The 27,893-nt window shown below is 48.8% G+C and overlaps 2 protein-coding genes across 8 annotated transcripts in view; one reads left to right on the top strand and one right to left on the bottom strand.

The window, feature by feature from the left end:
- ZXDC (ZXD family zinc finger C) overlaps positions 1-17,674 on the top strand; it is a 31,263-nt gene extending 13,589 nt beyond the window's left edge. For 2 of the 4 annotated variants that reach the window (XM_039547678.1, XM_039547676.1), the window contains exons 9-10: positions 5,136-5,237; positions 14,412-16,581. In XM_039547678.1, coding sequence (XP_039403612.1) covers positions 5,136-5,237; positions 14,412-14,498 — 189 coding nt within the window. In that variant the 3' untranslated portion in view covers positions 14,499-16,581. Of the gene's footprint in view, positions 1-5,135; positions 5,238-14,411; positions 16,582-16,775; positions 16,974-17,494 lie in introns of those variants that run through there. The other 2 variants (XR_005601317.1, XR_005601316.1) reach the window with 2 other exon arrangements.
- CFAP100 (cilia and flagella associated protein 100) overlaps positions 17,285-27,893 on the bottom strand; it is a 33,320-nt gene continuing 22,711 nt past the window's right edge. For all 4 annotated transcript variants that reach the window (XM_039547680.1, XM_039547679.1, XM_039547681.1 and 1 more), the window contains exons 12-17: positions 26,427-26,496; positions 22,529-22,680; positions 21,399-21,534; positions 20,243-20,445; positions 18,671-18,764; positions 17,285-17,531 (exon numbers count right to left, since the gene is read on the bottom strand). In XM_039547680.1, coding sequence (XP_039403614.1) covers positions 17,418-17,531; positions 18,671-18,764; positions 20,243-20,445; positions 21,399-21,534; positions 22,529-22,680; positions 26,427-26,496 — 769 coding nt within the window. In that variant the 3' untranslated portion in view covers positions 17,285-17,417. The remainder of the gene's footprint in view (positions 17,532-18,670; positions 18,765-20,242; positions 20,446-21,398; positions 21,535-22,528; positions 22,681-26,426; positions 26,497-27,893) is intronic.

Genomic DNA, 27,893 nt, shown 5'->3' with positions numbered 1-27,893 from the left:
GTGGACATCCTGGCCCCAGAAGGTCCATCGAGGGTGGCTCTGCCCCTCCTCAAAACTGTACAGGCCAACACACAGCCCCAGTGGCAGACCCCTGCCTCCATTCCTCTGGCTGCAAAGGGAGTCAAGAGGAAGTATTTTGTCCCCGCTAAGGGGTATGAATATCTTGACATACACCTGTAGCTCTGCTTGGTGGTGGTGGCTGCAGTAAACGATCACGAGACACAGGCAGTAGGTTCCTACCCCGAAATCCAAGGACTCTAAGCAGCTAGACCTGTTCGGCCAAAAGGTCTACTCGACCGGGGGACTCCAACTCCAAATTGCCAACCACCAGGCAATCCTGAGCAGACACAACTTCAATTCCTGGAACTCCATGGTAAAGTTCAAAGAGCTAGTGCCGTGAAGTCCAGTGAGGAGTTCAGGACTATTGCTGAATAGGTCAAGGCAGTGGCACGGACCTCTTTACACCCTTCACTGGATGCTGCATACTTGGCAGCACATACCTTGTCCTCTGGGATTGCTATAAGGCAAAGCTCCAGGCCTCGGGGCTCCCACCTGAGGTACAACATACCCTGCAGGACCTGCCATTTGATGGGGTGGGCCTGTTTTGTGGAGCAAACTGACTCCAGTCTGCATAACCTTAAAGATTCTGGGGCTACACTGAAATCTCTGAGGTGCGTATCCTGGCTACCCAGAGAAAGCACTTTAAGCCGCAGCCTGTATAGCATCCCTATCCTCGATGTCCTAGGCAGGACTTCTCTAGGAAACATGGCAGGAACAGCAGGCATAAGCCTTCCCAGCCCCTGTCCAACCAGGGCCAGGCGGGCGCTGCTTCAGGTTCTAAGAAGGCCTTTTGAAGGTACACCCAGGGACGACGTACCAGCTGATGGACTGGATCTTCAGCCCTGTTTCCTGAACTGTCTATCCCACTTCTATCATGCTTGGTCACAAATAACATCAGATCGCTGGGTCCTTCACACAGTAGAAGTGGGATATTCTGCCTGCCCCCACTGTCTTCCCCGTCCCTCTTCAGGGACCCTTCTCTCAAGCATCTCCTCGTGCAGGAGGTCCATATGCTCCTCGCCGCAGGGGCAGTGGAGGAGGTTCCTCAGGAGCTTTGGGGCAAGGGATTCTACTCCCACTATTTCTTAATCCCCAAAGCAAAGGGGGGCCTCAGACCCGTCCTCGACCTGTGAGACCTCAGTTGCTTCATGAAAAAGCTGAAGTTTCATTTGGTGTCCCTGAACACAATTATCCCTTCTCTGGATCTGGGAGACTGGTATGCCGCCCTTGAACTCAAGGATATGTACTTCCACATATTGATACAACCTGCCCACAGACACTTCCTAAGGTTTGTGGTCTGTCACAAACATTACCAATTTACAGCCCTCCCATTCAACCTGTCCACGGCCCCCGAGGGATTATCAACTGCATGTCATGGCCGCCCTCCTCCGTCGGAGGCAGGTACAGGTGTATCCTTACCTGAACAACTGGCTGCTCTGGGGGACGCTCCAGGGACCAGGTGGACGCAAAGGTCCGTTTTGTGAGATCCACCTTTGACAGGCTGGGTCTTTTCCTCAATGAGAGCAAGTTGACCCTGGTACCAACTCAAAGGACAGAGTTTATCGGGGCAGTGTTGGACTCGAACCGGGCCAGAACATTCCTGCCAGAGGCTTGCTTCCAAGCAATGACAGACGTCATACAAGTCCTCAGACAGTATCCCACCACCGCAGCAAGGGGCTGCCTGAGGTTACTTGGTCACACGGAGTCTTGCACATATGTGGTACAGCACACCAAAATGCAACTCAGACCTCTCCATGCTTGGCTCGTGTCAGCCTATCGCCTGGCGCATGACAGTCTGGACTCCGGTCACCCTCCCGGTGCAGGTCCTCAAGTCCCTCTGTTGGTGGCTCAACCTGCAGACAGTGTGCAAGGGAGTCCCCTTCCACAAACCCCAGCCCTCTCTGTCCCTGGTAACGGAAGCATCGGTGCTGGGTTGGGGCGTGCACCTGGGAAACCTTCAGATGCAGAGCCTGTAGTCCCAAGACGAACACTCACTCCACATCAGCATCAAGGAGCTGAAAGCAGTCCGACGAGCATGCCAGACCTTCCAAGCTCATCTGCAGGGACAGTGTGTGGGAGTCATGACAGACGACACAATTGCGATGTTTTACATAAACAAGCAGGGTGGAGCCCATTCCTCTCCACTGTGTCGGGAAGGCCTCCAGTTATGGTAGTTCTGCATAGCCCACTCCGTTCACCTGGAAGCGTCTTACCTCTCAGGTTCCCAGAACGAGCTGGTGGAGTACCTCAGCAGATCCTTCCACAACCATGTCCAGACAGACATGATGCACAGTATTTTCCAGAGGTGGAGGGCTCCCCAAATCGACCTCTTTGCCATGTGAGGTAACAGAAAATGGCCACGATTCTGCTCTTTCCAGAACCACAGCCCGGGTTCTCTCTGAAGCATTTCTCCTCCCCTGGATGGATCATCTGCTGTATGCGTTTCCCCCATTCCCACTCATGCACAAGGTCCTACTCAAAGTCTGCAGAGACAAGGCAGAGGTCATACTGGTGGCGCCGGTGTGGCCTCGTCAATACTGGTACACCATGCTGCTGGAGCTGTCGGTGGATGCCCCGATCACATTGCCTCTGGTCCCAGACCTGATTACCCAGGACCACGGTCGCCTTCACCACCCCGATCTTCAGTCCCTTCACTTCATGGCTAAACCCAATGGACCTCATGTGCTCCAAGCAGGTTAGGGAGGTCTTGCTTGGTAGCAGGAAACCATCCACCAGGGCCACCTACCTGGCCAAGTGGAAAAGGTTCGCAACCTCGTGCGCTCAGAGCCGGACACCCCACTCTGCAGGTGCCCATACCGCTTATCCTCAAATACCTACTGCACTTGAAACAGCAGAGTCTGGCAGCATTATCCATCAAGGTGCACGTGGCAGCTATCTCCGCATTCCATCCAGGAGCGGCTGGGTGCTCCGTCTTTGCCACCCCCATGGTTGGCAGTTTCCTCAAGGACCTGGTGCAACTGTACCCACAGGTTAGACAGGAGATCACGCCGTTACTTTTAATGTAACTTTTATGTGCGACTTCCCAGAGCTTTTTTTAAAAAGCAGACTGAAAAAACAGATTCCATCATGTGTCCTAGTGACGCTGGTCATCAACAGCACTGTTGGTGCCTTTAGATCCACGCCACAGACCTCTACCACTTGAAATAACAAATTGATAGCAGTAGTAGGTTGTAATCAGCTGCATGGATCAGCACTGGATGGGATGAGGCACCTTGCCTGAGGGAATCACATATATTTGCTAGCAGCAGACTAATGGTGAGACTTGGAAGTCTTGGATTCCATTCCAGGCTCTGAAGGGGAGTGTTCTCTAGTGGGCATAGAGCCTTCTGGTAGGTTCTCCCAAGCTTGACCCCTTTTGCCCCTTCCCCTCTAAACTGTTTCTGTCCCAGTCCCATTCTTCTCACCTATTCAGTCCCAGTTCCTCTTTCCCAGCTTCTTGTCTGATCGATCTCTCTCTCTCTCTCCTGCCCCCCCTCCCCTTCTCTGGCCTCTAGTCACAATGGCTATTAGCCAAGATGGGCAGGGATGCTGTGCCTAGCCTCTATTTGCCAGAAGCTGGGAATGGGTGATGGGATGGATGGATCGTTCCCTCTGGGGCTCCTGGGATTGGCCACTGTCGGAAGACAGGATATGGAGCTAGATAGACGTTTGATCTGACCCAGAATGATCATTCTTATGTTAATGTTCCTTGTTCCAGTCTCTGCGCAGCCAGTCCCAATTCTCCCCTGAACCTCCCCCCCCCCCCCCCCGCCCCACAGGGCAGGGTCTTATCTCATCTGCATACGACTTAAGTGGTTTTCTCCTCCATGCTGCTAGTGCATCAGCAGAGAGGGCATTGAAAGCCGAGAAGAGACATGAATTCAGCCTAGAGCAGCTAGACCTACAGTTGCAGGGAAGACCCTGTTCATCAGCTTGCAGGGCTGGAGGATGCTTACTGTGGATGGAGTCCTCGCGGAATAAAAATGTGAATCTCTAGCAAGTCTCTACTGAGCATATGTGAATTGAGAGTCTTAAAAGGTCAAATCTGGACAGATTTTTATAGGAACAGCAAAAGTCACATGACGGATGCACAAGGCCCCTCCCTTGCCTAACTTAAGCAACCTGCGCCTAAGCTCAGGGGCACTAGAGCTCTTCAAAGCAAAGGTTGCCAACATTTTTTAACATGGGCAAAGCAAAGTATTTTCCCCTGGTCTCATTTTTGGAAACAACCAACCCCTTCTGGCTGAATTCCCCCCCCCCCCCCAATCAATATGGAAAATTTCAGCCCAAATGGTTAAAGTCTGGCAGTTATAAGCAATTGAAAAGACAGGGTCTGCTAAGAGGCAGTGTCAGACAAGCTTCCACCTCGCATGCTAATATCTCACCGGGGAGCAGTAAGCTGTTGGCCAGACCTCGAGGTGTTTGGTTTCGAGGAGGTAGAGTGAGGATCTGTTCAGCTCACCTACTCTTAGTATGGGGTGAGCCACATGCAGAGCTCTTCTTCTTTTCCCCCTTCATATGGGGTGCCCCAGGACCACCACTTGGCAGCACAATGGCCTTGGAGTGAACACATAGTTTTAGTAAAAGCAGCAAAGAATCCTGTGGCACCTTATAGACTAATAGACGTTTTGGAGCATGAGCTTTCGTATTCACCCACGAAAGCTCATGCTCCAAAACGTCTGTTAGTCTATAAGGTGCCACAGGACTCTTTGCTGCTTTTACAGATCCAGACTAACACGGCTACCCCTCTGATAGTTTTAGTAGTAAAGTTCTTGAGAAAGCATCTTACAATCTGCAGTTGTCACATGTGACTGAGTACTAGGGGGATTGGTTCAACTTCCATGAAACCACTGGAAACATTTCTTAGGCCTCATCAGCCTTCAGAGCTGGGGTGCCTTAGGATACTACCCTTGTAAGGTCTTAGCCAATAAGGCAATCTTCACCTTTCCTGGTTTTGTTTTATTTTATTTTATTTTATTTTATTTATTTATTGTAGTAGTGAGCGTGAAGCTTGCTGTGTGATAGTAGGAGACACTTGGAAATCATATGTTTACATTATGTTTTCCCCTTCACAGGATGATCCCCCCGGAGAGGGAGACTTGCCCTTTCAGCTCAGCTCTCAATCTTCCTCATCACATTCTCAACTTACAGTGGACTTACCTGTTCATATCCTTCAGGTACAGCACCTTAGAATTCTGATTTCAGTTGTCAAGTTAGATGCAATGAAAACAATTTTGCACCAACACTTTTGCTATCCTGCACTACAGAAGTACTCTACTTTCAGACCAAAGTTTAATTTCACAGGCTCTAGCTCTGACCACAAGAGGTTTGCCGTGGGCATTGCAGAGATGCTGTAGGAGGTTGTGCCCCCCTCCCCCCATGCCCCCATTTCTTGTTTTGCTCCATGTAGGAGATGCTATTTACTTTTGCCCCAAAGGGTAACATCAAAGAAAGATGTTCCATGACTGTTATGATAGGTGGCCGGGAAGACCTGGAGCCAGATTTTCAAACGTGCTCTGCACTTACAGTTGTGGGGCTGGATTTTCAAAAAACTCTGCTCTGATATAGGCACCCTAAATATGATGTGACCAGATTTTCAAAAGTACTCTGCACCCATCTGCTTCCATTAGTAATAGCAGGGCTGTTGCTTGCCAAGTGCTCCTGAAAACACGACAACTTATATAGGTGCCTGAGTGGAAGCTCTGCTGGATGCTGAGTGTTTTCGGAAAATCAGGTGCTCAGTTTTTAAAATGTGAACTGTTAAACTAGAACTGTCAAACAAGTACAGATTGAGGCCAAGAGGTAGTTCCCAAAAGGAAAGTGAAGACATTCATAGATCCTACTCTTCCATAGTGACTGGGATTCAAATAACTCCAGCAGCAACATGGAGTGATATTTTTAAACAGACACAATCTAATGGCAACTACCAGAAACATAACCCCTTTAACAACTTGGGCTACTACCAGAGAAGTACCTTTAGTGACAGCTGGGACATGGAAAATACTCCTGCACTAGTAAAAGTGTGCAAGAAAACCACTGAAGGGAAGGAGACACTCTGCTACCCTGTGCATTGAAAATCATCTTTGGCTAGTAGTGTGGATCTAAATTCATTCACTTTTGGAATGTCGTCTCTTACCACTGGACTGCAGTGTAGCTCCACCAAATGCCACTTGCATCCCAAAAGCATATGTGCAAAGACAGCTGCTGTCTTGCTACCTATTCAGGATACTCCTAATATCTACTATTCTGACAAGCTGTTTGTCCGTGAACATGGACAGCTCCATAACTGAGAACCAAGTGCTAACATCTTAGTGGAGAGAAATAGATCACTTTTTTTATGATTGTTATGGAGCTTTCCATTTGCCAAGTTAATTGCAGCCAAATAATACCCTTTCCAGTAGAAACAAAAGTGGTTTATATACCTTCTTCCCAGAACTATCCATGTCTTGAACAACCCTGTAATAAATTGGTGGGTACAGAAGGGGAGTTGGACTATTTCAAATTCTGAAGGGTTAATGTGAAGGGAAACAATATTTTTTAAATTGTCAATGATTTTGGTTCTTTTGTCAACAATAGTCAGGATTCATCCCCACCCCATCAGCATTTTAATGAAATGTTGTTGGCAGTCCAGCTAAATCAGTTTGCAAACCAGGAGTGGGACAACTTTAAATTTACTGTGAAGTGTTCAGTGCATTTGGTTTCTTGGCATAATCTTAGAACATAAGAACGGCTATACTCAGTCAGACCAGCCCAGTATCCTGTCTACCGACAGTGGCCAGTGCCAGGTGCCCCAGAGGGAGTGAACCTAACAGGTAATGATCAAGTGATTTCTCCATGAATGTATCTAGTTCTCTTTTAAACCCTGTTATAGTCCTAGCCTTCACAACCTCTTCAGGCAAGGAGTTCCACAGGTTGACTGTATTCTGTGTGAAGAAGAACTTCCTTTTATTTGTTTTAAACGTACTGCCCACTAATTTCATTTGGTGGCCCCTAGTTCTTATATTATGGGAACAAGTAAATAACTTTTCCTTATTCACTTTCTCCACAGCACTCATGATTTATATGCCTCTACCATATCCTCCCTTAGTCTCCTCTTTTCCAAGCTGAAAAGTACTAGCCTCTTTAATCTCTCCTCCTATAGGACCCGTTCCAAACCCCTAATCATTTTAGTTGCCCTTCTCTCAACCTTTTCTAATGCCAGTATATCTTTTTTGAGATGAGGAGACCACATCTGTACACAGGATTCAAGATGTGGGTGTACCATGGATTTATACAAAGGCAATAAGATATTCTCCGTCTTATTCTCTATCCCTTTTTGAATGATTCCTAACATCCTGTTTGCTTTTTTTGACTGCTGTTGCACACTGCGTGGACATCTTCAGAGAACTATCCACAATGACTCCAAGATCTCTTTCCTGATTAGTTGTAGCTAAATTAGCCCCCATCATATTGTATGTATAGTTGGGGTTATTTTCTTCTTCGAGTGATTGCTCCTATGCATTCCATTTAGGTGTGCGCGCCGTGCGTGCACGGTTCTTCGGAACATTTTTACCCTAGCAACTCCGGTGGGCCGGCTGGGCGCCCCCTGGAGTGGCGCCGCTATGCCGCTAGATATATACCCCAGCCGGCCCGCCCGCTCCTCAGTTCCTTCTTTCCGCCCATGACGGCTAGTAGGAACAGTGGAGTGCTCCCTTTCCTCCACAGCCCTAGCGTTCTCAATAGTTCTAGTGTATATAGTTGTTAATAGTTTGTTAGTTTTCTTGTTAAAGTTGTATAGTTAGTGTATAGTATAGCAGTTAGGGAATTAGAGGGGTTAGCCCTCTTCTTCCGCCCCGGTGCAGGCTTATGCCCGGGGCACCGGGATTCAAGCCCTGCGTGGCTTGCCAGCGGCCCATGCCGGTAAGTGACCCGCACGACTCTTGCCTCCGCTGCCTCGGAGAGTCGCACCGGTCAGATAAGTGCCCCATTTGTGTGGCTTTCAAGCCGCGTACGAGGAAGGAGCGGGACTCTCGATTAAAACAGCTCCTTATGGAGTCGGCTCTCCAACCTCCGGCACCAGCTCCGTCGGCGCCGAAGCCGGCCTCAGTGAGCAGCGCATCGGCAGCACCGAGCCGCTCCGGTGCCGACGCGTCTCGGCACCCGGTACCGAAGACCCGGCACCGCTCCCTCTCCCTGGGGAAGAAGCAAAAGGTGCCGAAGACGGCCGCTGCAAAACAACAGCACAAGCCGTTAGCCCAGCCGCCACCAACTACAACGGTACAGACTGAGGCAGTGCACAAGAAGTGCACCGGGCCGTCGACTCCGGCGCCGCAAGGGCCGTCGAGTCCGGCACCGCCCAGCTCCCCGGTGCCGACCGAGGAAGAGCTGAGGCTCCCGTCTACGCCGGAGGCGTTCGCAACGGCGAGGGAGCTGATTGACCTCACAGCGGATACGGGCCATCAGCTACCGGCACCGCCGGTGCGGACACTGAAATCCATTGGAAAGCCTCTGATGATGCGCCCTCCTTCTCTTGGCGGCCGAGGTGATCGGAGCACCATGATCCGCTCTCGCTCCCATTCTCCTTCAAGAGGGCGATCGCCACCGCACCGGGCCCGATCCGCACGGCGGTCGACGTCGAGGCGCCGTTCCCCATCTCGTCGCCGGTCGCAGTCCCGGTACCGCTCGCAATCGCGGTACCGGTCGCACTCCCGGCGGCGTTCCAGGTCCCGGTCGCCGAGTCGCCGGCACCGCACCAGGTCCGGCTCCAGACATCGTGGGCGATATCGCGATTCGCGCAGCCGCTCAAGGCGCCGCCGATCGCGCTCGAGGTCAGTCTCCCGGCGCCGCAGGTTGAGCTCCCGGCGCCGCCGGTCGAGCTCCCGGTGCCGCACTTCGCGCAGATCTCATTCGCCGATCAAGCCACATGACGACCGGCACCGTCCATCGGCACCGGAGAGACAGTTTATCCCGGCACCGGATGTTCACCCGGGTACCGCCACGGCCCCTCCCTGGCCTTCGAGGGAACCCTCAGTTGCTTCTCCGGAGGGCAGTGTGGTAGACTTCAGAGCGGGGTCTATTCCGCAGGACCATGGACCTCAGCAATGGGGGTTTTGGGTACCCTGGGCCCAACATGAGCAGGGGCCTCCCCTTCCACCGAGACAGCCAGGTTGGGTGCGTTCGGTGCCAGAGGCCACTGTAAGCAGGCCACCCCCGTCTCCCACGCCACAATCTGCCGCCCGCGGTACACCGTTGGGGCATGAGACACTGGCACCGGACAGACCAGACGCGGAGCCAGCTCCTGAAGAGGTGCTGCCTGGTCACTCCTCGTCCTCCTCTCCCGACGAGGCGGTGGCGGGGGCGTCGCCATCAGAGCCCCCGCCGATAGACCTCAAAGCGCACCAGGACCTTCTTCGGCGGGTAGCGAAAGCTATCCACCTGCCCATCGAAGAAGTCCAAGAGGTCGATGACCCCATCACGGACGTTGTGGGAGCAGACGCCCCCGTGAGAGTAGCGCTGCCATTCATCCGCACAATCCAGCGGAACAATGCCGCCATCTGGCAGTCGCCCTCCTCCGTCCCTCCCACGGCACGCGGCGTGGAGAGGAAATATTCGGTACCACCGAAAGGGTACGAATACCTTTATGTCCACCCGACTCCGGACTCGTTGGTAGTCCAATCTGTGAACGACCAGGAGCGTAACGGACAGCCTGCCTCTGCGCCGAAGTCAAAGGAGTCCAGGCGCATGGACTTGTTGGGGCGCAAGATTTACTCCGCGGGCGGTCTCCAACTCCGCATCGCAAATCAAATGGCCCTGCTCTCCCGGTATACCTTTAACATCCTGGGATGCCTGGGAAAGTTCGCGGAGCTGACCCCACAGGACTCCCGCCGGGAATTCTCGGTGCTCCTAGAAGAGGGCAAGTTGGCCTCCAGGACCTTAATTAAAGCTGCGGTCGACTCAGCGGACTCGGGGGCCAGGACTGTGGCGTCCGGTGTAACCATGCGACGCATCGTGTGGCTACAGTCATCCACTTTGCCACCGGAGGTACAATATACCCTCCAGGACCTCCCCTTTGAAATGCAGGGCCTGTTCTCGGAGAAAACTGATACGAGAATTCAGACCCTGAAGGACGGACGAGTGGCAATCCGTACTTTGAGGATGCATACACCAGCCACTCAGAGGCGTCCGTTCCGGCAACAGCCCTATCGGCCCGGGCCGCAGGCCAGGTCTCGGCCATTTAATAATCGCAGGGCCCCATTCCGCCGCAGACCATCGGGCGGGCGGCGTAACCAGTCCCAAGGCTCGTCCAAGGCTCCTCAAGGTCCCAAGTCGACCTTTTGATGGGACGCCCGAGGACGGCACACCACTCTCCCCTCAGGATCCATCCCCGTTGTTTTCAAGTCGCCTTTCCCGCTTCCTCCAGGCGTGGTGTTCGGTAACATCAGACGGCTGGGTGCTCAACACCATCCAGCACGGCTACCGCCTACAGTTTATTTCGCCCCCTCCCTCCCACCCACCCTCTCCGTCCCTCTTCAGGGACCCCTCTCACGAGCAAGTCCTCTTACAGGAGGTCCAGTCTCTGTTGAGCGTGGGTGCCATCGAGAGTGCCTCCCGGCAGGCGGGGCAGGGGATTCTACTCCAGATATTTTCTCATCCCCAAGGCGAAAGGGGGTCTTCGTCCCATCTTGGACCTCCGGGAGCTGAACAAGTACCTCTGCAAGCTCAAGTTTCGGATGGTAACTTTGGGGACCATTATCCCTTCTTTGGATCCAGGAGACTGGTTTGCCGCCCTCGACATGAAGGATGCTTACTTTCATGTGGCAATTTACCCCCCCCACAGACGCTACCTGCGCTTCATGGTCAACGAGGCCCACTACCAGTTTGCGGTGTTACCCTTCGGCCTCTCCACCGCACCGCGGGTATTCACCAAATGCATGGCGGTCGTAGCTGCGGCCCTCCGTCGTCGTCGGATTCACGTGTATCCATACCTCGACGACTGGCTGATTCGTGGCCGTACCCAAGAGCTGGTAGCGGCTCAGGTATCCGAGATACTGCGTCTGTTTCGATCTCTCGGCCTGCTTGTCAACGCCGACAAGTCCCACTTAGTTCCGACACAAAGAGTGGAATTCATAGGAGCCGTCCTCGACTCCACTCTGGCCATAGCCTGCCTCCCTCGGGCTCGGCACGAGACGTTGGCATCCCTGATACGGACACTTCAGGCCTTTCCAACGACAACAGTGCGATGCTGCCTTCGTCTCCTAGGTCACATGGCAGCGTGTACGTTTGTGACCGCGCACGCAAGGCTGCGACTTCGCCCGTTCCAAATGTGGCTGGCATCGGTGTACCGCCCTCAGCGCGACCCACTGGACATGGTGGTGGTGGTGGTGCCGAGTCCCGCTCTTCAGTCACTCACCTGGTGGCTGGATCCGGAGACAGTCTGCGCAGGGGTTCCATTCCGCCCTCCTCGCCCGTCGGTCACCCTGACCACAGACGCGTCGGCGCTGGGATGGGGGGCTCACATAGGAGACCTGCACACCCAAGGTCTCTGGTCAGCCCAGGAGCTCTCCCTCCATATCAACGTCCGGGAGCTGAGAGCGATCCGTCTGGCGTGTCTCGCCTTTCGGACCCACCTTCAGGACCGCTGTGTAGCGGTGTACACGGACAACACCACAGCCATGTTCTATGTCAACAAGTAGGGCGGAGCTCGGTCCTCCCCGCTTTGCAAGGAGGCGATGCTCCTCTGGGATCTTTGCGTGACCCACTCGATTCGCCTCGAAGCGTTTTTTCTACTGGGGGTGCAGAACACGTTGGCCGACCGTTTGAGCAGGTCCTTCGCCTCCCCCGAGTGGTCCCTTCGCCCAGATGTGGCTTACACAATCTTCCAGAGGTGGGGGTTTCCCCAGATAGACCTCTTCGCCTCCCAGGCCAACAGGAAGTGCCACAGGTTTTGCTCCTTCCAGGGTCAAGCTCCAGGCTCCCTCTCGGATGCATTTCTCCTGCCATGGACGGAGTCCCTCCTCTACGCGTTCCCCCCGTTTCCGCTCGTCCACCGAGTATTACTCAAGCTTCGGAGAGACAGGGCCCGCGTAATACTCGTCGCTCCGGCCTGGCCGAGACAGCATTGGTATACCCTGCTGCTCGAGCTGTCGGTTCGGGAACCCATTCCCCTTCCGCTATGGCCGGACCTCATCACTCAGGACCTCGGCAGGCTTTGTCACCCGAACCTGCAGTCGCTGCATCTTACAGCTTGGTTCCTGAGTGGTTGACCGACGCAGAGAGAGGATGTTTGGCAGCGGTGCAGCAAGTTCTGCTGGAAAGCAGGAAGCCTTCGACGCGCTCTACCTACCTCGCGAAATGGAAACACTTTGCGCTATGGTGCGACCAGCGAAGTCTTAACCCATTCTCGGCCCCCATCCAGACCGTCCTCGATTACCTCTGGTACCTGAAAGGTCAAGGTCTCGCGATCTCGTCCCTGAGGGTGCACCTGGCGGCTCTGTCAGCCTTCCGGCCCGCTATAGGAGGGCGCTCCGTCTTCTCCAACCCAATGGTAGCCCGCTTCCTTAAAGGGTTAGACCGTCTCTACCCTCAGGTGCGTCCGCCTGCTCCGACTTGGGACCTGAACCTGGTTCTCGCCCAGATGATGGGCCCGCCCTTCGAGCCCCTGGCCACGTGCTCTCTGCTCCATCTTACCTGGAAGACGGCCTTCCTCGTGGCGATCACATCCGCCAGACGAGTCTCGGAACTCCGCGCCCTGACAGCAGGTCCCCCATATACCGTCTTCCACGGGGACAAAGTGCAGCTTCGACCACATCCGGCCTTCCTCCCCAAGGTGGTGTCGGCCTTCCATCTCAATCAGGAGATCTTCCTCCCGGTTTTCTTTCCAAAGCCGCACGCCTCACCTCGTGAACAGCAGCTCCACACTCTGGACGTCTGTAGGGCCCTCGCCTTTTACATCGACCGGACAAAGTCCTTCCGGCGTTCCTCCCAGCTCTTTGTGGCAATTGCCGACCGTATGAAAGGCGAGCCGGTTTCCTCGCAACGGATTTCGTCCTGGGTGACGTCCTGCATACGAACGTGCTACGAGCTTGCTCGCGTCTCCCCGTGCCGCCTCACCGCACACTCGACGAGGGCGCACGCCTCGTCGGCCGCCTTCCTGGCCCATGTTCCCATCCAGGACATCTGTAGAGCGGCCACCTGGTCTTCAGTCCACACCTTCACTTCCCACTACGCGTTGGTGCAGCAGTCTCGAGACGACGCAGCCTTCGGCTCCGCGGTATTACACTCCGCCACGTCTCATTCCGACCCCACCGCCTAGGTAAGGCTTGGGAATCGCCTAAATGGAATGCATAGGAGCAATCACTCAAAGAAGAAAAGGCGGTTACTCACCGTAGTAACTGGTGTTCTTCGAGATGTGTTGCTCCTATCCATTCCAGACCCGCCCTCCTTCCCCACTGTCGGAATAACCGGCAAGAAGGAACTGAGGAGCGGACGGGCCGGCTGGGGTATATAACAGCCGCCATAGCGGCGCCACTCCAGGGGGCGCCAGCCGGCCCGCCGGAGTTGCTAGGGTAAAAATGTTCCGAAGAGCTGTGCACGCGCGGCGCGCACACCTAAATGGAATGGATTGGAGCAACACATCTCGAAGAACACCAGTTACTACGGTGAGTAAACCGCCTTTTACTATCCATAGAGATTCTATGGAACATATGGATTCATTTAAAATTTTTACTTCATTTGATTCTACATTTTCTTTCACATCTAGTGACAATTCCTTTTCCTTCTCCCCGCCCCGTGACCTGTTCTGTCCTTCCAATATATTTTGTACCCCGTAATGATTGATTGTGTCCCATTGATTGATTGTCCCCACACCACCACTTCTGTGATGCCTATTATATCAATATCCTCCTTTATCACAAGGCACTCTAGTTCACCCATCTTATTATTTAGACTTATAGCATTTGTGTACAAGCACTTTACAAACTTGTCACTGTTTGCACCTGCCACCTGCCCACAGGGCAGGTAATCATACATGCTGCACTCGGCACAATAAACTGGATAGCCCCCACTCTGCTGCTGGGTTTCTGCCTGCATTCTCTCCTACAGCTACCTAGGTTAATGATAGGGTTTTTGTTTAAATCAAGAAGATTTGATTATAGTTTAGGTTAAAGGTTTTAAAGAATGGCAAATGTACCTCGCCCCCTTCCCAAACTCCTTCTCGAAACTCTGTTAGCGGCCCTTGTTCGCAAAGCTTGAATTAAGTTTGAAGGTAAAGAAATATTACAAAAAGGGACTGTGTGTTACAAGCAATGAAAACATAATGGGGTGAAAGCTTTGTCTGAATTCCAAACTTTTTTTTGTTTACTTTGTTTTGACAGGAACCACACAACTCCACAGAAGATGATGCAGGTTCTGATAACTCTCAGTTCACCGGAAGCACAATAAACTTACAGGACCTGGAATGATTGTTAGGAATATTAGTTTGAAAACAGAATGGTGCAGTCCTAGCTTGACAAAGGAAATATAGCTGAGTTCCAGTTTCTCAAGGAAAATATGAAAAGTAGGAGTACATGATTATGATCACACACTTTTAGTGTCAGTTACATGAAAAAAGAATAATAAAAAAATCAGCAAATCCTACTTAACATGTCTGTGTAAGATATTCTTTCTGTCTTGTGGTCAAAGATGCTGGGGGCAGATTTGCTGAAATCCCATTGTAGAAAAGTGCCATAGCTATTAAATGTCTAACCAGAGTACTAATTTTCCTGTTATCACAAGAAAACAAATATTTCACAGCTAATGAACAAATACAAACTTAAATTTTTTCATGTGACTTTTAAACTCTTCCTCCATTAGGAAAGGTCTCTTCCTTGACATGGATGATACGGAATGAGAAAAAAACACCTGAAATATTTTTCCCCAAACTTGTTTCAGCCATCTTATATATTGACAGCAAATTGCGATAAAATATTTTACAAGGCATGGTAGGAAAGTAGGATAGTGCCCAGAAAGCAGGGAGAAGAAATGAATTAAAAGTCCCTTGGATAGAGAAATATAGATAAAAAATTAACTGTGAATGAGTTTTGATGCCTATGTTGAGCTTCCCTCTCTCATTCATCCTGAATAATATTTAGCTGAATTCTTCCAGCAAGATTTGAAAAAAAGAAAGCTTTGTTAGAGAACTATATTCTCCATAAGCAATTAGCTAATGTTCCAACAGCATTTGACAAGCTAGTCTTAACATTCCCTATTTTGGTGGAATGTTTGACAGCCACTTAATTCAAAGCCACCTTCATTATGTCTTTATAATACAAAAAGTGTTGCCGAGTTACTCATAACTAGCCACTGTCTTTTAGAATTATATATTCTGTTACCACTGGATCTTCATTAAAATCTAGAATATCTAGTGAGCATAGTGTCCGGTTGTCAGAGTTTTTTTAGAGGGAGAGGAAAAGTATTGTTAACTAGGAAGAATTGCCTCATTTGAAAAATTGCAGTTTCTAGAAGAATAGCTGTATGTACTGTACTTAACTGAATTGAATAAGCATAGGGTTGTGTAAATTCTCAATGGAAAAAACAAAACACCTTTTGGTTATTAAATTTTAAGGTAGTAATTTAAATGTTTATGGTGATGTATTGAATGCCTATAAAATTATGTATAGGACTTTGATAAAGGGATGTGTGGTTTTTTTATTCTCAATGAGTTGTGTGTATGCACGTATGTGTATATATTTTTTACAGAATAAGATGTCATGCAGAAGAACATTGCGATCTTCCTAATATTGCACATATTTATTTATTTAGTTATACTGTTGTTGAATTCACCAGAAGTTGTTCAGAAATGCTTTTACTTCCTGTGCCTTTTGAACTATGTATATGTCCAGATTAGTACTTTTTGGTTTCTGAGACTTGAAAGCAGTATCCAGGCTATTTTCACTTCAAACTCTGATTTTCAGGCAGTATTTTATCCTCTGGTTGAACTAATGTTGTTGTTTTTTCTGTCTCTGGTGGCTAAACAATTTGAGCATTGGATAGTCCTATGCTCATGCCCAAGGAATCTGTAGCCTGCCTCAGATGAGGTCTACAAGCTAGAGTGAGTCAGTGAGGAGATTTCACGCACTTGTTGTGGGGACTGCTGTTTTGTTTGATCATGGAGTCCAATGTGGAAAGGTTAAAGGGGCTTATGAGTTATCTGCAGAAGCACAGCACTGTTGAACAGACTACTGGGTCTTGCTTTAGAGCAGTCGCTAATGCTGTCCCTGGAAGCTGTCTCACCCTGAATGCCAAACTCCTCTCGATCCTCATGGAACCATACCAGTTGTTCTTAAATTAAGAAAATGGTGAAGAAACCCAATTTATTTTTGTGGGACTTAAAACTGCATTTGTTTCTACTTCTGAAAATGTACCTCACTTGGCTTTGTATATGAATGTAAATTGCTAACTGCTTGGGGCCGAGACTCAGGTTAATCGGCTTGAAGTCCATTGCTGGCAATGGACATCTGAAGAACTGCTGGTGCAAAAGGATTAATAAAGCTTTTTTTATGGTCACTTTGGCATTGGGTTTGTTCTTGATATGAGTAATCTTCTGTTGATGCACGGGTATATGCTATTGGCGTTAAAACTAATGCTGAACAGCTTTTCATCTGCAGTGCTTGGGCTTTCCTCTTGAATCTTGTATGTTCAAGGGTGGAGCCTGTACTGAAACTCCAGTTCCTGGAAGGGTGTTTCTTTTGTTTGCATAGGTTTGGAGTTTGTGACAAACATCTGTCTGGAACCTAGCTTTGTCTTGCTGTAACTAAAGATGTCATCCACCTGTGTAATGAACGTGATTTCCTAAGATTCCAGGGATCTTACTACTGACTTCACGTCTATGAAGAACCCTGTTGTTGACAACTGGCCTAAAGGCAAAATGGGGGAGAGAGTTCAGTTTATTTTTCTAGGTAAACACTCATTTAAAGCATCAGAGGGGGAGCCCTGTTAGTCTGGATCTGTAAAAAGCAACAAAGAGTCCTGTGGCACCTTAAAGACGAACAGATGTATTGGAGCATGAACTTTGGTGGGTGAATGCATCTGACGAAGTGGGTATTCACCCATGAAAGCTTATGCTCCAATACATCTGTTAGTTTTTAAGGTGCCACAGGACTCTGTTACTCATTTAAAGCAATGCCAAAATAGTTGTTGACTCACACCACAGGCTCCAGTGAAACAAACCACTCTCCTGGGGGGCAAGGGTTAGCAAGAGAAAATGGGAGATTTTTGTTTAATTCATTGCAAAAATTGTACATAATTCTAAGAACCCCAAACAAATGTTCCCTGGTCAGGTTGGTACAATGTCTTTGCATCTCATTGGTGCTGTCCTTTAATTTCCAGTCTTATCTGGGGTATTAAGTAAAGTAATAGAGAGCTTCTTCCTTCTCTTGATCAATCAGGCCTTGATCCTTATCTTCTTTCTCTTTGATAGGCACGGGCTCAGAGCGGAACATCAGCTTTCTGCCAGTCTGCAGTGAAACAAAATGCAGGCACAGCAATGGTGGTGACAGAAGAATAGGTTGGGTGCAAATGCTGGTCACTAGCAATGTTTATATTCCAAGCTTATGCTACTCTTTAGGAGATGTTACTGTCCCTCTAGTGTTAAGTTTGTAGCTAGAAGCTCCCATTAAACCCTTCTGGAAAAACTAGAGTGTGTCCTCCAATTCTTTCAGTAAGACAGTTCCTGATGGCTCAGGGCTCTGTGTATATGCCATTGCTGATTATCTAGTGGCTAGGTTTGTACAAAGGCACTGCACTGCAGCCTCCATATTCAAAATATCTAGTCCAACTGAAATAGCTATCCCATCATGGTGATGCCATACTTCAAATGGTAAAAGAAATAGGTAGTGAGACATGTAGAGAATCTGTTCTCCACTGGTTGGAGCAAGTGGCTTGGACTCAGACTGCCTGTGTTTTATTCCCCACTCTGCCACTGATTTCCTGTTTGACCTTAGGCAAGTCACATTGGCACTCTAACAATTTACTCATCTGTAACACGGATACAATCACTTGCTTGGTGTGCAGCTGCATTGAGAAGTGTATGGCTAGATTCTTCACTGGTAGCAAGCAGACATAACTCAAACAGAGGCCAGTGGCAGCTGTGGCTGCTTACTGCTTGTGAAGAGTGGGGGTAAGATTCTGTCCTATGCTTCTACAGTGCAGTACAGAACTCAGCCCAGGAGGAGAAGTGGGGCTAAGGTGGCTTTAGGCCACAGTGGTGTCCCCCAATCCTGGGCTACTCCAGGGATTAGAGTGGCTCCAGGTGTAACCAAGTCCTGGAGGCCTACTTAAGATATGGCAGCCTCCCAGGGCTGCCCAGAATCCAGTGTTGCATACTGAAGCAGTGCAACCACATCCCTTCCAGTGCTTCTGAGGAGCCCTCACAAGGGAGCCTGTGGCTGTCTCTTGTAGTTCTTGTACTGGGGCTCCCAGATGGATACAGGGATACTAGGGTCCCTTTACACTACTCTGGCCCACTTATCCATTGTGAGGGGCTTCAGCAGGGGTGAGGAGCTCACTCCAGATCCTTAATGTCTAAGTGCACTGAGATTTTCCATTGAACGGTGCAGCACAAGTGCCAAGTATTACCAGGAATTGCTAAGGTTACCTTTTTCTTTATATCCGCTTGTGCTCTTGCCAGTGCCCGTTGCAACCTCTCCTCCTGCAACTGCCTCTGTTGTCTCACTTTTTCGTCCCTCATCCTTTCAGAACAATTGAGCAAAATAGGAGTTAAAATGATGGACTCTGCCAAGCAGGATATTTTTTTGACCCCGATTTTCAATAAGAAAGGATAAGTCCACAAGAGGTGAATGTTTTGTGATACAGCGCCCGCTCCATTTAGTTCTTCTCAAGGGAATTCTAAAGTGCAATTGATTTCTCCACCAACACCCTCCCTCCCTTACTCCAAAAAAACCTATTTCACTTCTGAGTGGAGACATAGCAGCAGTGAACTGAACAGAGGAGATTGTACTTCTATTTCTGGATCTGTCACTGACTTTCTGTGCACGTCACCTTCAGCGAGTTACTTACGCTCTGTAAAATAGGGCTAATGGCATTTGTGGGATAACGATACTTACCTGGCACGTTGTGTCCTCGCACCAGTGCAAAGTGAATAGAAAATGCTATCTGATCAGCCTGGGAGGGGGTTGTGCCTGTTTTGCCCTGGTGTAAATGACTACACAACGTGGCAGGGCAATGGCGAATCTGATCCACTGTGCTTCTATGCATGAAAAGCGTGGAGGGTAAGTGGTAATACAAAAATAATCTGCGATGACAAACTGTCCTGGCTGATTAAGTGCAGAAGGCTTCCTCTCTTGTATAGCCACTACAACTGAGAAGCCAGTGTGTGCTCAAAATACTGCTCTAATTTTAAACCCTTTCATTTAAGGTAACTTCATTTCCTGGCATTTTCCTTTTCTGCAGTGGTGTGTGGTTTTTTGTTTGTTTGGGGTTTGTGTGTGTGTGTGTGCGCTTTTATTCTAAATAGCACTCAAAGTGGCATAATGACCTTTTTTTTTTTTTTTTTAATTCTGAGGAGGGAGATGGGGTGGGGGGGAAGTCATATGTTTTTGTTACTGAACTCTTTCTGCCACTTCAAGTTTCTTCCTGCAGATCTGACCCAGACGGTGATCACACAGTCTGATCACTGGCTCACTTCTTGGGATGTAAACTATCATCTGTATTCAGCTTCTCAAGTCATCAATGAAAGTACATCTAATCTTAGAGCACAGATGCAGTGGGAGGAGTATGGTATTTTCTGCTAATGTGGGTTAGCAGTTTGGGGCTTTGCAGAGGCAAAAATTTTAATTTAAAACATGCCAGTGTCGTCAAATTTCCAAATACTGTACTGGAGAATAAGCTCGGGTTTCCACACATGCCCTGCTATCTTTTAGCATACTATCTTAGCAAGAATGATCAATATGAAAAAACAGATTTAACTACAGCAAGGAGTTTTTTCTGCCTGATCAGTTTCTTATTAGAATTATGGGTATTAATTAGGTATTGATAATGTGGGCTTTTTAATATACCTGCCATTTCTTCCTGATTCACTGACATACGCAAGCAGTTCCATTGGCTTCTCGTTTTATCTTTTGGCGTTTGAGAAACGTTAAAAATTGAAATGCTGGCGTGATCTCCCCATAACGGGTCGCACCACAGCCAGAGCAGAACTTCCTCTTACCTCATCCTCCGTTCTTTTTCTTTGGCTTTCTCTGCCTGCTCTATCTTTGCTTGAGGGACTCTCTCCAGACACTCCAATAAGTCGTCGAGTTGGTGTTCTATGACTGTTAGCATCTGCAGGGTTCCCAGGTTGGCCTCATTTTCTCCAATGCAACGTCGATAGACCTCCGTCACCTTTTTGTTCAGGCTCACCAACATTTTGTCCTGGAGACAAGGCAAGGGGGCAGTCCTCAGCTGCGGTAAACTGTCACAGCTCCTGAGGACCTGCCCAGCGTCATCTGCTTAAACCCAGTCAAATAACTGAAATTAACATTTCAATTCCCTCCACAGAACTCAGTGTCTCATCTCACATTTTGATACTTTCAGCATCTAGCTCCATTACGTATAGGGTTTTGTATAGGGAAAGGAAGGGTGCTAAAACCTCACTGTGACATTCTATACCTTCGGGGAGCAACCCTGTAACCTCCATATTCCTCATGTATATATAATTGTGATCTTACCTCACATGGCATGCTTTATGTGCATCGGGTGAAGGTTATGATCTGCTGAAAGTCTGTTCTATCTATCTATAAGGCATATGAAGTTATGAGATTGTGTTGTATGGTTGTCACTAAAATATGCTGTGGGTTTGGGAATCGCCTGTATACTCTCTCTCCAGAGGCACTGACAAGGGTGGAAACCAATGCCTGGGTGGATGTCAAAAACCCCCTCAACAGCCATGGTCCAGCAGGGGAGCTACAATTCAATGACTCACCTGCATAAAGCCACACCAGGGGACCTGTTCAGCCTTGCCTGGGGACTCAGCAATGCCCCACAGCCATGCCAGAACACAGGGTATAAAACAGAATGCAGTGGCCACATGCTGGGCCTTTCTCCTGCCCCCATTTATGCTGCAAGCAACAAGGACACACTGAAGACTCCAACAGAGGAGACTGGCCCAGGTTTAAGGAACAAACCTGTATATTAAGGACTGCAGTATCCAGTGGGGTGAGGAAAAACAGTCCCAGGCTGCACCCCAGGGATCCTGTCACATTTACCACTGAAGTCCTCTGTTTGGTCACAGGCTAAAGTCATCATGGGAAGAAGCACGACATGCTACTCCTAGACATCTCCCTGCCAGTCTCTCACTTGCTTAGGGTCTTGCTCTATGCACATACCTGCACATCTGCTTTGTACTCTCCGAAGGAAAAGACTCGTGCCTTCAATTCCAGGTCTGCGGCTGTCTCCTCTTCTTTGATTATGGAGGCTTTGAGTGTGGCTGCAAGCTGCTTCAGCTGCTTTATCTCACGGTCCCTAATCCAGGAGAAAAGGATCTGTCTTAGACACAGCTTTCTTCCAGCATTTTTGCAAACTGTGGCTATAACTCCTCCAAACATCAAGTGGAGCCTGAACTTTGTGACATCACTTTCCTCTATAAGGAGACTGGCTAATAAATGCATTCAGTTGAAATTCTCTTTCCAAGAGCTAGAGAGGACTCCAGGTCTCTGCCATAGTATTTTCTGTGAATTGAGGGTGGGAGTTAATTAAATGGTGAAAAGTTTCAATATGTCAAAATAGAAAGATTCCTACTAAAAAACAAAAGGCTAATATACATCTAAACCATTGGATTATTATTAGTAATGTTTATTGCAGTAGTGTCTAAGGGCCAGCGGAGAGGGGTGGCCTATTGCACTTGGCACCGAATAAACACAGAGTAGTAGAGAGTCCCTGCCCTGAAGAGCTTACAATCTAAATATGCAAGACAGACACGTGCGAAGGAATAAAATCCTTGTGTGGTTTCCTGCAATTTAAAGACTTTACACTTTGATTGCCTGTTGACTTCCACTAGAGAGGATTTTCGTTGGAATTATCACAGATGCTGTAGTTTATTCCTGGGTGGAAGTTCTCTATGCAATGCCGTACAGAAGCTTTTGTGCTTTAAATAGTAGCAACACATGGTGAATGATCAGGAGTGAAACAAGGCTCACTTGCTCACCTTTCCTTTCAGGAGCCTAGCACACCAATTCCCTAGCCCCCTGTGAATTGGGGACCAAACGACCGACTCAGACCTCCTCTGTGGCAGCACACAGACAGACCAATGCCCCAGTAACACCTTCCTCCAATCCCGTGGTTAGAAGGCAATGCGGTGAATCCAGTTCATCTGATTAACCAACTGTAGGAGAGACTCTTCCATCCTGTATTGCATGGCTGATACATCACTTTACCATGGTCAATGCTATGATCTCCAGCAGGGGAGCCCCCAGGTATTCTAATGCTAGAATGTATGCAGCCTCTTTCAGACACTTACATTTTACTTCGCGTAGTGGTGAGAGTATGCTGGAGCTCATCCAAGGTTTCCTCAGTCTCCTGGGAATTCTGGATTAGGGACAGGTTCTGTTCTTCCAGCTCAGTGAAAATGTGCAGCAGTTGCTGGGGATCAGTAAAATATAACTCCGGCTCCTGAGATGGGAAATACAGAATATGGATGTGCATCCATTTCGCTTGGTGACTCTAATTTAGCAGTTTATTATTATATGAGTGCTGAAGTTTGGTCTACACTTCATAATGTTAATATATAGTTATTACATAGCTTGTTACACACACACAGAGCAAGATGTGTCATCTGTCCTAAAGAACTTACATTCTAAATGAACAAAAGCAAGACATGGGTCCGTTGCTCAGGAGAGAGAGGCTGTGCAGATTATTCATGGTGGGAAGACGGGAGAAAGAGTCCTTCGGCGTGTTGGATTTTACAGAGGGCCTGGAAGGAGAGCGCTCTGGTTGGAAGTGCATAAGGGAAGTGTTCCAGCAATAAGGTTCAGCATAATAGAAGGAAGGCACAAAGCTGGGAATGAGACCAGATGATGGAAGGAGGAATTAAGGATTGGGTAGAGCACGGGTGGAGCTATATCAGCAGGAGCAGGGTTAATCTGAGGAGGAGGTTGAATTTGAAGCGATAAGGGACACCGTGCCAAAGATGGGATTTGAGGAATCGGGGAGCGAAGTTGTCACTGCATAGGAGGATTGCTTTAGCAGCAGTGTTGGGCTGATAAAGGCATGCATTTGTGGCCCTGGCTCCTTGCTGTTTTGTTCGTATTGCATGGGTTGGGTTTTACTTCCTAATGCCTGTGAGCAGCATTGCTCTAGAATTGTGTGAACAGCCAGGCAGCTTACAGACAGTCCCTGCCCCAAGCCATCAATGCCACCAGTCAGTCAGCAAGATTTCTTACTGCCTTTCTACATGGTTCACTCTCTATTCACCCCCTCGCCCTAGGAGTTTACATGTCTCCTCCATAGCCCCAAACAGGCCCTGGTTCATCAGGCTGATGGGGAATTAAGGGGGCTGTGGGCATGACAGAGCTGGTGTTACAAGGAGGGAGTGCCCGTGACAAGACTGGGTCTCCTAGCATCTATATGCAGTTTGATTCTGATATCTGAAATCTCCTCATGGCTCTTCTCTCCGTAACAGGGCAGCCTGTTCCTTTAAGGCAGGACCTGGCCCAGCCTGCCCAGTTCCAGGGCTCATCCCCTTTTAAGGTCCAGGAGTTGTAGTTCCCCAGCTGGATCACGTGACTGGGAGGGGTTGTGTGAGTGCAGGCTGAAAGTAGGACCGGCTATAAATGAAGCAGCCTTCAGCCTGGGCTTGTCTCCATCCATTGTTGCACTGGTTTAACGGGAGGTGTGTTTTGTTTTGTTTTTAAACAAGTTTGATTAAACCAGTGCCACAGGTTCTGTGGACACTCTTACTGTGATTTAGTGTAGTCGAGTGGGAACAGGTTTATGTTGAAATAAGCCACTCTGAAACCAGAGTAAGTGTCCATGCAAGGAGTAACTAAACCCATACAAATGTGTGTATACAACCCCCTCAGTGGGAGAGTGACCAAGCTGAGGCAAGACCTGAGCTGGGGGTCCTTCACAGAGGACCAAAGCAGTGGGTTGGAGAGACCTGGGAAGAGCAGCAGTTTGGCAGAGGAGGGAAGGGGCCTAGGAAGAGCGAAGCAGGGTTGAGGGCAGAGGCCGGTATAATTGTCCTAGGGATGGAACCCAGACTAGTGGAAGGGTCTGGGCTCCCCCATTGTGCCAGCTGGGGGTGATGTGGAAACTGCTGCAAACAGAGGAAGGAAGCGGTGGCCCAGAGGAGGACCGCAAATAAGGTAAAATGTGTGCAGAGCACTAGGGAAGGCTGTGACCCAGTATGGAGACTGGGTGAAAGATTCTGGGTCTCTTCATTTTGTCTGGTCTTTGTTTACCCCACAAAGGAAGGACTTTTTGCTTTGGCTGGAAGATCCACCTACTTAAATCACCAAAATGTCTACGCACCCAAGTGCCTGAAGAGATGGGGAAATGAGGTACCAAGCTGAGGTGAATGTGAGGCTCGCATAGTTTGACATTGGACCAGGTAAGAAGCCACTGTGTCCCAGTAAGAACCCATTATATTCCTCTCTCAACATTCCCTGTCTTCACCTCCCTGCCGTGAGGGATTGGAAGGTCCTTTACGGCCCTTCACCCTCTAATTATTGCTCCTAAGGTCTGCAGGGATGAAGGTTAGGAAAGTAAAAGATTAAAGACAGCTGCTACCAATAAGCTGCTTGAAACCAGCCGTAATTGGTCCTAGACGATGAGAGGTCATGACTGAAGCTGAGGAACAGTGAGCATATCAACCATGCAGGGTTCCTTACACCAGCGATAGCTGAAGGTGGAACAGACTCTGCTCTTGGCTCCTAACACCTCTTGGGACCATATACCCTGGGCAGTTTGCTGCCCTCAAATGAAAAGAAAACGTCACATGATTTTCTCCTTGGCGACAGAAGTGTGTGTGGGGCAGGGGGAGAGTGAGAATCGCACATGACAAATGCTAGTCACATCACTGCGGTGAGGAGGGCAGGGTGAGAACCTGAACAGAAGTAATTGAATTTTAGATCCATTTTAGGATGAAGCCGGGCACGTTGTCAGCAAAAAGGTAGGTAAAGGGTAGCTGCAGCCACTAACAAACCTGCTGGGGCAAAATACTAAGGGGTTGATGGGATTTGGTATCCTAAGTCTAAATGGGCAGCTGTTAATGGTGCACATTTGGTCTGCTGCTGGCTCCCCAGATACTTTCCACACAGCATTTCATTTTATTTTTAAAGAGGGAGGGAAACATCACACACATCTCATTTAATCAGCTGAGGTTCATCCGGGCTCCGTGCAACCCTACTGCGGTGTAACATCCTTTAAGCAAATGTAGCAATGCGCTTCTCTGTACAGACGTTCTGCTTGCAACAAGTCTGGGCAGCGAATATCATATTTGGCATCAAAACATAAGTTTGAAAGTACCTCTTCATTCAGCAACCGTCAACATTTTTAGTACTTAAATTGCACGCCGACGCTGTGTTCTAAGTTAGAATGAATGGGTGATGGGACAGATTTTTTTTAAAAGGTGGAGGCTTACATACATAGACACAAGTGTGCAATTGCACACCTGCTGTGGTGGGGCAGTTACTACAACTGCAGGCATAAATGGCCATTTAGATGGCTGAACAGTCATTTGTGCAGTACTCCATTCCCACATGTAACTGCAGCTATTGCAACTTTGAAAATGTTGGCTTTAAATGGACATCTGTCAAGAGCAGGCTTCTGGTTTTGAATCCTTGCCTGTTTTAGTGATGGGGATTATGAAAAGATGAGATTTGAAAAATCTAATATTCACCATTTATGCTGCGAATTTACTTTTCTGCATTTTATTCTGCTCTGTCATTGGTCAGTTTCATTTTTGTCTCCCATGAGCTAGCCTCTATGCTGTTTTTCTTTGGGTTTGCTGCATTGTAAGTGGCACGGGGAGCAGATGTTGAAATTTAAGGAGAACAACCACCACCTCTATTTACAGTTGTTAAAAATGTCTCTTTACAAAAGTTGAATTTTGGACTTAAAAAAATCACTTTATAATAACAAAAATCTTAAACACATAGTATGACTGGTGGCAAACTGAGTTGATCCTGGGTCTGCTAAAGGCAAAGGTAATAAATTATTCCCTTGGTTCAGATATTTCTATTACACTCATCACTAAGATATCCTAAAAGACAATAAGCATGCAGTGTTGTAATCATTAGATACAGGAACTCCACAATTCATCAACTAATGGTTGGAAGGTATGGGAAATCAACAAGCCACAGATGGAATGAGAAGACACGTATAATATCTGAGTAGTTCAACACAAGGCTACTGACCTCATCCTCGTCCTCATTGTCAGCGAAGGTTGTACTCGCCTTCTCCTCCATTGCTAGGGCGGCAATGCTCCTGAAAAGGTATTTCCAGTGACAGGCACTTACAGAAATGATTGCTTAAACCATGTTAAAGGAGATCTTGTTAGCTAGTAGCCAGACTCCTAGTGCGCTTGCTAAGTTAATAACAGCTGCAAACCACCTCGGGTTGTTCCAGTACATAGCTGGCAATTTATGTTTATTTTGCATGTTACCTGTCTGATTTTAAATATTAATATTTGCAGGGCTGGGTTCTTTCTAGACTGTTATTTGTTTTATGGTATCGCCTAGGAACCCAAGAGATGTACCAGGCCCCATTACGCTAACTGTTGCACAAACAGAACAAAAAGATGGTCCCCACCCCAAAGGACTGCCATTCTCAGCCTTTCTGGGTTCCGTTGCAGAGCCATTTCCACTGGTATTGCAACAACAGATAGCCCTAAACCAAAACCACTGATTTTGAACACCCCCAACCTTTAGGGGTGTCTGGGACCCAGCTGTGGATGCGAATTCGGCAGCTGAGCTCCGCTCTCTATAATGGGTTGAATCAAGGGCTTGATCCAGTGGCCCGTGGAGCAGCAGAATGCATGGTATGGAGTGGTTCTGCATGTGTGCTCCATACAGGCTGGTTGCAGCAGTGCTCCTAGGCAGAGCGGTTTCCACACAGCTGGAGCCATCTGCAGAGTGTACCTCCCTGTTCCCTATACCCTGCGCACAGGAGAGAAAGTGGGCAAGTTTGAAGGCATGGCAGAGTAACATATTCCTAAGCAGGACCCCCGGGGCCATTAATGAACAGTGCAGCTGTTTATTTCACTGCTCCAGCGAGGAAGCAGTCCCAAGTGCATAATGAAGAGCAACAGGGTGAGAGACATTGGACTGATGTCAGCAGCAGATTCCGCTCATCAGCCTTTGCTGCTGCTGCTCCTGCTCCATGCACTCTCTTCCATGTCCTCTTCATGCCACGACGGGGCAGCTCCAAAACTCCCCATCAGATCACTCCCTTTGGGGAATTTTACAAATGGATCCAGATCCTAACTCTGGGGATTGGGTCTGTTGCTAAAGGTAATATTCTAAAGTTCCTCTTCTGCAGCCACTATGTGCTGAATAGCAGAGTCAGGCAAGTCGTCCCATTTGATTTCAGGGGGAGAACTCATGTAAGTGCTGCTCATTGTAGGGGTACCAAAATTGGGTGACCAGACCTTCAACTGGAGGAAAAGGGAGCTGCCCTCAAAACAACAATTATTATTAGTGATGTTCTCTTCACTTAGGCAGACTGGCAAATAATCCCGTTACCCACGCAAACAGGTAGCAAACACTTTGCTGCCCCAAGCAACTGCCTCCTTTGCCTGCATGGTGAAGCTGGCCTTGTCTATACTCCCTCCTCCCCTTTCCTGCCTCTCTGCTTCTAAGTCGCTGTGGTTACAGGGAACCCAT

This window comes from Mauremys reevesii, linkage group 7 (genome assembly GCF_016161935.1).
Source record: "Mauremys reevesii isolate NIE-2019 linkage group 7, ASM1616193v1, whole genome shotgun sequence".
In the NCBI taxonomy this organism is placed as follows: domain Eukaryota; kingdom Metazoa; phylum Chordata; order Testudines; family Geoemydidae; genus Mauremys; species Mauremys reevesii.
Note: the sequence above shows the minus strand (reverse complement) of the source record. Positions and strands in the feature narration are given on the sequence as shown.